This window comes from Amyelois transitella, chromosome 18 (assembly GCF_032362555.1).
Source record: "Amyelois transitella isolate CPQ chromosome 18, ilAmyTran1.1, whole genome shotgun sequence".
Lineage (NCBI taxonomy): Eukaryota > Metazoa > Arthropoda > Insecta > Lepidoptera > Pyralidae > Amyelois > Amyelois transitella.
In genome coordinates this window covers 2,764,352-2,775,373 of record NC_083521.1, presented here as the reverse complement: position 1 = coordinate 2,775,373, position 11,022 = coordinate 2,764,352, and the positions used below count along the sequence as shown (strand labels likewise).

The following is an 11,022-nucleotide window of genomic DNA, read 5'->3' as shown; positions in this document are numbered from 1 at the left end:
TTTTAGACTACTTCATAATGAACTTTATAAAATATGCTAAAACACGAAAGAAAATGCCAAAGAGATCAAAGGTTTAACTTATAATTTTCAATTTTGAGCACAAGAGAAGGAATGCAGCTAAATCGCAAAATATTATGAAATGAAAAAGAAATAATTTACCAATCTAACTAGATCAATCGAAATGCACTGTATCTTATACAGTTATATCAATTTTACTGTAGAAAAAATCGTTCTTATGTATTATATTTTAAATCTAAAAACTATTAATTTGATTGGGATTGGCATTTTTAATCAAAACAAGTCCATTAAATGCTGAACTCGGCTTTTAAAATTAAATTACTTAATTCAAATCTGCCAACACAGATTTGAATTAACAACAAGCATTCACAAAAAACATATATGTATGTGACAAGATAATATTTTTGTGAACGATGTGATATTTTTTGTTCTCTCATTATATTTTCATACATATTTAAAATAAAACAATCGTGTTCGAATAATGTCATACGTGTCGATTGTAAGCTAAATTGTTAAATCTAAAATTTAAATTATAATAATGGCACTAATCGTATTGTTACAGATGAGAGTGGACAATAAGGCACCTTTAGAGTAAATTTAACTACGTGAATGACTTATAGCGTCTTAATTACAGCAAAAACTTTCTATAACTCGTATTAGGCTTGTTTGAGACAGACACTAGCATCTGTGTTTTTTAAGATATTAGTAAATAAAACAGATACCTTGGCAACTTTACCCTTTCAAGAAAGAATACAGTTATAGATAATACGAATTGTCAGTTTTCTCGAATCACTAAATCCAATTAAATCTCTCTGGTCTAACGGGTCTCTTACAATAAATTTATACATCTTTTATATTCTCTACAGTATATAATAATATTATGCTAACAACAATATGGTAAGAAGCGCAGGCCACACTAGTATAAGGAGGGTTTATTTCATGACTTTCGTCCCTTTTACCGCGTCATCGAGTTCCATTCATGTAACATGATTTGGTGTTGACTGTACATTGGCTCAGTAGTTCGTAATGCAAACAGCATAAAAAAATAATAAGTGTTACAATTAAAATGTTTGCCATAATACAGCGGGCCTACACTTAGCGAAAACTGTGTATAAATATAACAAAATAGCGCTGAAAACAGTACAGATAACAGCAACTAATAACACGATACTAGAATATTAATCTAAATCTATTATACTGATAGTATTACGCACACACATATATCTTTTTAAACAACTAACATCGAAATTAATATCATCATCTTCATTATTTATTATTCAAAATTGTCCCCTAAATTCCCTATGGTAACTCTTTTAAAAAAAAAATCCATAGACCAATTTTGAATCGCCAAATACTTGAGCAAAGACTTTAAATTAATGCAGACATTATAATTTACATACAAACGTCTTTATCCCTCACAGGGGAAGACAATGCCGACAAGCTTAAAACACTAAAGCCACGTTCACAGTGTTTAATTTCTTGGCAAATAAGGGAAATCACTCGCATTGACAACAATTGTGTGTCGGTCTTTGTATGTTCTTTAAATAATAATGAAACACGAATTTGATGTATTAAGTTTTAAAAATAAAATTATAATACTAATAAATATTAGGTATATTTATAAGTATCATTATTTAGTTAATATTATTTAGTATTGTTATCATTTTACTATATAACTTGATATTATTGATTAAAAATAAACCTCTGTTATCTGGCGATACAAAAGCGGTCCTGAATTCTACCTATTAAGGCGACTTTATATTTGGTATTGTATCACAAAGTTTAGACTCAGTATTTATTCTCGAGAAGTCCGTTGCGCTGAACATAACTATTTCGAAAAATTATATACCTACATATTTGCAGTTTTGAATTGATATCGAACAGCTCTCTTATAAAATAGATCTCATAACGTCAAAGAATTTGCGAATCAATCTTATGTACTGAGGTGCTATTTCGTAATCGGCGAGTTAATTCGTATCATCTTTAATCAATCGATCGATAAATCATATCGTATGTAGGTCGATATACGGCAAAAATATTTACATTAAAAAATAGTATCCCATCTCTTAAAGCACTTTTGCCAATAAGTCATTTGGGCGAGTGGGCTTTGCCGATAAAATACGCAACCGTCCACGATGCAGTCTTTTATTATGAAATTTACCCTATGTACATATTGTCACATATATATTTGAAATATATATACCTAATCAGCACACTATGCAATCATTAAAGATGACTAGTATAAAAATGCATTTGAAACATTTTATTTTCTACGTAGTTCGTTAAAAATGTCCTCCTATTGCTCATTTTTAAAACAAAATATAAATTTGACACAATTCAAATGTTTGTATAATTAGACCCATAAAAGTTTTAATTATGTCGCACATTTTAGTTCGTATGCCTTGTATTTCTAATAATAAATGTAATATGTATTATGTATATCAGACTTGATTACAGTATTAATTACTAATATTAATTTATAGTTTTAATAATATCTATTAAAATAATAGATATTATTAAAACATAAAAAACGAAATACAGAGCTTTGCGATTTAGTTTTATCAACTTTTTTAGAGATATTTGTTGTAAAAATGAACATACAATTGGAGGACTGGATTATCTATGTGCAAAATTATGGCTACTAACTATCAAAATAAAAGTTTTCAAAAAACGTAATCAAATTATAAGAATAAAATAAAAGTTTCAAAAATATTTAAATATTGAGTAAAAATTGTTTGACCTTATATTTATACAAAAACAAAAGAGAGATGTTAATTCACCAAATCATAATAAACAATTGTTATAATACTTGTCATTATAGAAACGTAAATATAAGACTGAACACTTACTGAATGTCCAATTGTATAGTATAGACGTAGAAAAAAAGGCGGTCGGAGTTTAACTATGCGGTAAAATAAAGCATACACAAATGAAGAACACAATAATATAGCCGGCCCATTGTATTTTATATATATACACCTCACCAATGTGACAGTCGGCCGCCATTGCGTCATAGATTTCTGTCACTCACACATTCGTACAACGCCGCCATTACGATGCTTCACTTTTTTTCAAGCCACACTCCGTCCGCCTTTTTTCTCTACGTCTATGTTGTATAGATAATTATTTCAAAAATCAATCAATTCAAATAATCACAATTTTACCAAAATTAACTTTGGTTAAAAAAATCTCTTATCGAAAATTATTACAGTTACCACTTTTATAAGTAATACCGATATCGATCTTACGCAGAAGCCTCATTTTGGAATGGCGCAAAAATATGTGACCCTTTATTTTGTTGTGGTTTTATTCGATTTGATTCGGCGGAAGGTTGCGCTATTTTGCGCCGTCGAATATTGTCGATGTGATTTATAAAAGTGGTAGTTCTGTGCACAATAATTACCTATATTTCGGTAATGTTATTATGTTCAGCCATTTCTTAATACAAAATTAAAGCAACATAATGCCCTGGCCGGGCGGAGCCACACAGAAAGTTTGGTTTTGAAGCCACTCATACAAACTAAAAGTGAAACTTGAAGTGAAAGCTAATTCGGGAGTACCCGCTATCAAATCAAGGCCAACACCGCTTCCAGGATTTGTGGCGGTGATAATGAGTTAAAATAACATTCTCTCATCTTTGCGTGGTCCCAATTTCACCCTTCACTCTAAAGCTTCAAGGCCCGGGGTCCACCGTAAAAGCAAAATCTGATTAAAAGTAAGCTTCGCCTTACTTCTACTACTACTTGGCAATCAGTCCAAATTTGTTCATATTTATCCACATTCTATGCCTACTGCTATTTTCAAATCAATAGTGGTTTAATTTTAAGTGACTAAGGCCACAATTACTCAAGCGAGTCTCGTACATAAAGTAGTAAATTCATATTTTGGACAATATCTTTATGTACTTAGATGAAACTTTGTACATAGACAAAATCATAAATGTCATTTCCTACTTTTTCGATAAAACGGAAATGTGCCAAGACATTTTTGCATCGAAACAAAGACAACGTCCAGATTTATCAACAGGGGTACTAAAAAAACCCAATGAATTTGTCAAAAGCTATCGCTAATCTTGTGCAATAGGCGCAGCGGGTCGCCGGAAAAACCTACAAAATGGTAGTTTGCAATAATTTGGACTCGGCAAAAACGGGTTAAGCCCTTCCTCTCTTCTGATATCCGGCAACAGAAATGCTACGCTGACAGCGATTAACATGTGCCAAAACGAATGAACTATTCTGTAATTTTGTTCAGTCTGCAAAAATGCAAAACATATCAGCCCTATTGACACTAAAATTAGACCTAATGGCAGATAAATTTGATAATATGACCTTGGATATTTAAATTTCCGTAACTTCTTATAGTCCCAATACCAAGATAACATAAGAATTACAACGCCAACTGCAACTGGTATAAGAAACGCCATAAAGGAATGTCTATTCCAGGTTGTCAGAAGGGCGATGATCAAAGCCCCGATCAACTGCAGGGAAGACTGGAACCCTTCACTTATTATACTCATAGCTAACAAAGTAACCCAAAATGACATGATGCCGCAGTAGAAGTCGCCAAATTGAAGAACGTTACCATTAAGGATACAGTAAGCGACCTGTGAAGGCGCGTCGCACGCATGGTAGAATGTGGAGAAGACCATGGTGAAACCGTAGATCATCGCTTCCGTGTAGTAAAAGCGAATGACGGCGGTGTAGATAGCAAAGAAGAGAACAAGATTACTCAATGTCAGAAGAAGCACCGTCACAAGCATGTAGAGCTTGCTATCCATTCTGGAATCGTCCGAACAGTCCCAAGCTGAAAAGTTTGAAAAGAAATAATATAACTACAAGTAAATTAACAAACGAAACTTGTGCTTTGTAGATTTAAAAAGCCATCTTACCACCGTATCCTGCAGTACATGCGCAGTATGACATCACCAGCCCTCCGAAAGTATTAAAAAGGCAATTTCCTTGATTGCTACACCGTCCCGCGACACAAGAACTTGAAGAAATTGCTAACACCACAGTAGAATTGCACTCTGAAGTTCCTTCTCTCCAATCTTCTGTAGTAGTGCCTTCTATTGTGATTCGTCCGTCTGACCCAGTTGAGTTCACATAATATTTTGTACCATTATCAGATGTAGGACAAGGGCAAACTGTTTCATCGCAGAATATTCTTATACTTAGATACCAAGTTCCACTTTCAGGAAATGGGATAACAGTTTTTCCATAAATCGATTCAGAATCAGTACTGTTTAAAACAAAAAGGGCTGGCCTCACATGGTCGTTAAATCTACAACGCCCATCTTCTAATGGTATGCTGCTATGACCAACGTCCATACAAATAACAGCTTTGAAATATTGGTTGTCTTCCGTAAATGCCAACAAAGCGTCTTTTCTAATCTCTCTTCTATAACCCATATAATATTTCAGACTCATAACTAGACTCGCTTCAATTGCTAAAGACCCACCTATGTCTAAAATATCATTGACTCGAAATTTTAATACTTTAACTTCATTCGAACTAACATTTACTAAACTAGTTGCATCATGTAAATCTGTAGTTGGTAGGCCGTAGTCGAATGTAAAGAATCTGCCTCTATCATCTCTCATGAGTAGTAGAACTGTGTCATTGTCAACTTCGTCTTCATTAGTTCTCAGATAAGATTCGCAATTAGCGATTTGACTAGCATTGTGGGTGTGGTCTATTTCAATGTAGTGCCATTCATTTGCGTAAGGTTGGAAAGTAATTGTTTGTTCAAGGCTCAAATTTGGATCAAAATAACAATAGACAACATAGTTTCGTTCAGATGGTAGTGATAACGCTTGTACTTTGAATGTGATATTATAATCAATTGATATTACTGGCGGAGCTGTCAAATTAAACACAATCGGGTCTATACTGTTTAATGCCATACATTTGTAAACAGCTGGTACGATACCATAGTCTATTCTAAGCCCTTCGTAGCAATCAATTAAGCGTATCTCAGGTTCTCTTCTTACTTGTAAATCAGTGTACAAAATAGTTTGACAATTAGGCACAAGATCTGAAAGAAGCAAAAAAGTAGTTAGTTTCCCTAACGAGAAATATTACAGAATTTTGCTCGGACCTTAGTTTAAACAGAAACTTAGATCGTAGTCATTAGCGGGTTTTAATCCAACCCGAGACAAACGCCGACTGAAGACGTGATAATATTATATCGAATAGGTTTGTAGATTAAAATGACTTTCACAAAATCTGTCCTTGGCGGAACTTTTCTCCTAAAAATATACGCAATTATAGGGTATAAAACTAAATCCATTCTAGGACAGCCGTCACGATTGCCCTAAGCATGAACTTTGTGGCTAACCTTTGAACTAAAGCAATAAATATTCAGCAATTGATATAGTGCGACCTATATCAATGTGGTAAATAATGCGGTCATAGATGGAACAGTTTATTTGTGCAATCAGTGCGCAGGAAGGGAGCGGAGGCGAACAATCAAGGTACAGTCAACAGCGCAAACACCACTAGGTGAACCTTATGTCGAGGTAGTAGATGATAAATTCCAAAGAAACTTGAAACTTGTTGTAGAAATGTCTGTACGAACACGCGAGGTCGAGTATGATGCGTTTGCACTTTACACCTAAACTGTCTCAAACTACAAACTTTACTGCGAGAAAAATATAGGGTACCTATATATACCTACTTCTAGCGTTTTTCTGAGGCGTATTTCTAGAGTTCTAACTCGTGTTCTTTTGTAGTATATCCCAAATCAAACTACTTGTTCCGAAATAAAAGGTACCAATGTGTTTCTCATGCGCGCCCAACATGTTCGCGAGAAGACGAGAAAACTATTCTCTATTATATAAAAGTATTTTCGCCTTTCCGCGTGGTTCTCGCGTGAGTGCGGAGCGGGCTTCAGTAGTTCTTACTAGTAATGTAGGTATATGCGACATATACTCGTAAATAGATTGGTCGAGTAGGTGAAGCGGGGCAGACAAAGATACTTTCTCAATCATTATATTACTCGTAGTAAGGACATAAGTATTTAGGTAATTGGTAATGACAAAATTTGTATAATCCCAACAACCATGAGATTGTTCCTTGTGCACATTAATCTGTGGTGTTTTTGTTGAATGGTTGTTTATTGCACGTCGTCGATAGTTCATCAGGACAGCGATTAATATTCTTTATTGCCGCCCCGTGAAGTGATGCTGCGAGACGTGATTATTCTTATGTATGTAGGTATGTATAAAACTAACGCTGATATTTGATAAAAACTAACTTACCTTGTTGCTCAACCTTCTGCGTCCTTGGATCTTGCCATTTGATGTACACTAGTGCGTACCAATTGCCCGGTTTCGGGTTTTCAATAGAGTACGTCCTGTTGCGGCCGTCTGACAGAAACTCCAGGGTGTGTACGCTTTCCCGTAAATCAGGATCGACGAAACCCTTTGGGAATTCATATCCATCTGGATTCACGGCCGGGTAAGACCCGTATTTGATGTTCACTATCACCTCTTGCGTATCGCATGAACCTGGAAAAGAAAGCTCAGACTGTTTACTTGTTGAATTTTTGGGACTACGAGTATTTCGACCTGATGATATAAAAGCAGAATCTTCTATTTACAAATAAGTTCACGGATTCTATGGAAAATAAAGGAGTTTTACCTAAAAGCTATAAGGATTAATGCAAACTACAACAACTAGCCGGGATGATTCCGATTTATTTGGCGAGTAACAAAAAGTTATATTCATATAAAAATTGTAAAGTGTGATAATTGTAATAGGTGTAAACCGTTTTTGTCACAATAAATAAATAAATAAATAATAAATAAATATAGTCACGTCTATATCCCTTGCAGGGTAGACAGAGCCAACTGTCTTGAAAAGACTGAAAGGCCACGTTCACGTGTATGGAATTATGATGGAATTGAGATTCAAAGTGGCGGGTTGCTAGCCCATCGCATACAAGAGGAATCTCAAATTTATAAGCCTATCCCTTAGTCGCCTTATACAACATTCATGGGAAAGATATGAGGTGGTTCTATTAAAAAGTGCCGGAAACCACAAGGCACATACGCTACAAAACTTAAAAAGTAAAATAATGTAAGCCAATAACAAATAACATATGTACTTAAGTAAAATTTTTCGATAAAAAAGTCGACGAACTCATATTGATTGAAAAATTTGGCTTTGGACAATAGTTTGATAAGATAAATTACAACAGCGTGTTTTCTAATCTGATGCCGCCTCATTCACAATGAACTAACAAACGGAAGCACCCGGTTTGATTATTTGTTGTTACAGATAATATAAATAAATAAAAATACGGGACAGATTACTCAGATCGAGTTAGCCTCGAAGTAAGTTGCAGGATTATTTCGGATAACCCGTAAGACAGTGTTTTTGGGCCTTTAATGAAATACAATAGTACAATAACTTTTAATCCTTTACCGGTTTTGGAATTGGATAAGACTATAGAAATTCAACAGTAGACGTTTATGACGTAGGTAATTACAAACGATTTATTTTCGAAATTTGAAAATGGGACCCTAAAACTGGGGCTTCCTTTTTGGGGATTATATTTAATACTTTACATAAAGTAAAGCTATTAATAGTTTTTCCTAACAACAAAGTTGCAGCACTCACGTAAAGTCAGGAAGTTACGAAAACGTGATAACATCAAAACAGCAAACAGTTGGCTTCAATTTCTGTTACAGGAGCTGTTTATTTTAAGATTTGCCTTTGTAATTGTTGCTATGGAAACCCGCCAAATGTATTCATGCCTAACAACTACCTACTCATATTTGAACGTATTTTCTTTTCGTTACAGGGTTTTAGGTATTATAATGATATGATCAAGTTCTCATTTACTTGACATGATTTTTTGAGGGATAATTTTCTCTAATAAATGTCATCATCATGGCATAGAGATGAAATGGTCAAACCCAACACCAACAAATAGACTTCAATAACCTTTCTTGGTACTGTATGGGGAATGGGAATTTGGCGAATACCCCAAAGCCTAATTTAACAGCCAACAAATGCTTTTGACCCAGCGTGTACACAGCTTAAAGTACCACAAACAAGAACTAAACAGGACTATTAAATTACATAATTACATACATATGGTCGTGTCTATATCCCTTGCGGGGTAGACAGAGCCAACAGTCTTGCAAAGACTGAACTGACTATTAAATTATATACAAATATATATTTGTTTACATGTTCTGAATTGCACTCTCTATCACTATGCATTATAGGCCACTACCAATATACAATACCACCCCCAGGTGTAGAACATTGATCATGCATATTCTGGGGTCAAAATTTCTTCTTCTTCTAAAATCTTTACTGCTTATATGAGTCAGAATTATCAAATGCTTTTGATAAGCTTTATGATAAAAATCAACATTAAGAAGGGAAACCCCAATGAAAAACTCAAGTGAAATAAAGGTGCAATAAAAATGAGCTAATGGCATACAGGAAAATGACAATTTAAGTATAACATTCAATAATAATAGGTGAAGATAACGTTTTCAACTGGCTTTTAAAGTACAAGTACATATACTTCACAAATGTTGATGTGGACTAAGCGTTATCTTCCCTCTCTCTACATCTGTGACGTTAACCAAATCGCAATATACAGGTTGTCTGGCAAATCACATATTTTTTTACTAATTTAGTGGACTTATTGACTTGAGAGTATGTGTTTAACATACATATAGTCATGTCTATATCCCTTGCGGGGTAGAGAGGGCCAACAGTCCTGAAGAGACTGACAGGCCACATTCAGTAACTAAATTAAATTGATATTATTAGTATGAAGATGTGGTGCCATACGGTTCCCAGCACTTTTGAATAGAACACTCTCAAGTCATTCCCATATATGTCATTAGTAGCCATGAAAGGCTATTATTCAACTTAGGTTTCATCTTTTAGGCAATTAACTGGAAGCCTATTTGAATGTCAATTCTATCATTGAGCCATACAGCTGAAAGTGGTCTTTCATTCTTCCTGAGACTGTTGGCTCTCTTTACCCCAGAAGAGATTATATTTATATGTATGTTGTTTGTACAACTAAAGCCAAAGATAAAGCAGTGCACCTACCAATATTATTCAAATGAAGCTCCTCTGCTTCAAACGTGAACTGAGCATCGCTCACATCATTCATTATTTTGTAGAAAATTACAGAGACGGTGCGATAACTTCTATACATATATACATCTGTGGCGACCTGCCTTTTGACCAACTCATAGTCGTCAAGCAACACCGTGCGAACGCGCGTCAACTGGTCAATTATTTTCTTCCTGTTCGCATCCTTTTCGCCTTCATTGTCTCCATTGCTTGAAGCACTGTACATATAAAATAGCAAAAAACACAAGCGAACTTTCATCACTCTCGATTTCCTACCTGATACTTGTCATAAAAATTGTACACTCCTATTACGACACCACTTTACACTTATCAAATAATTTTATCTACATAAATAAATTCTGAATCGACTGGACGGTGACTTTTAACATTGAATCGACCGCTTTCATCAACACATCTCATGCAACCCAACCGGAACGTCCGCCCGACATCCATCAACAATATCAAAACAAATTTCACGATGTAGATATGTTGACACTGACTTTGACAGAGCAACTGACGTGACCTAAATAATGTTGCGTTCGTCTTTATATTATTAAAAATATCATTAATATCTATTCCATACAAAATAGAATCATACTATTGTTTTTCATTGGTATAGTTTTGATTCTAAAATAACTGAAAGAGGGAAGACAGCTTATATTCTTGAACTTGAACGTTAAAAAACTTCTATCCTGCTTTTAAACTAATTCTATACGGTACGGTAAAATGAGTACCTACAATCTTAAATATATTATCTCTGAAATATTATTACTTCACTTTACAGCAAATAGCGACAAATTATAATAGAGCGTCTAAGTTGGTACAGTCAAAACCAATTGACACGATCCCTCCATACTTTTTTCGTTTTGTCCATATTTTTTGTTGCCCTTTAAT

General features: G+C 34.5%; 1 protein-coding gene across 1 annotated transcript; it reads right to left on the bottom strand.

Annotated features, from left to right (window-relative positions):
* Positions 1–959: 959 nt before the first annotated feature.
* On the bottom strand, positions 960–10,580 carry LOC106136264 (post-GPI attachment to proteins factor 6). Its single transcript, XM_013336753.2, has 4 exons — positions 10,102–10,580; positions 7,278–7,526; positions 4,907–6,052; positions 960–4,821 (listed from the first exon to the last, which is right to left on the bottom strand). Exons 1-4 carry the CDS (start codon positions 10,385–10,387, stop codon positions 4,085–4,087), a joined length of 2,418 nt encoding a protein of 805 aa, XP_013192207.2. The 5' UTR covers positions 10,388–10,580; the 3' UTR covers positions 960–4,084.
* Between the last annotated feature and the right edge of the window lie 442 nt (positions 10,581–11,022).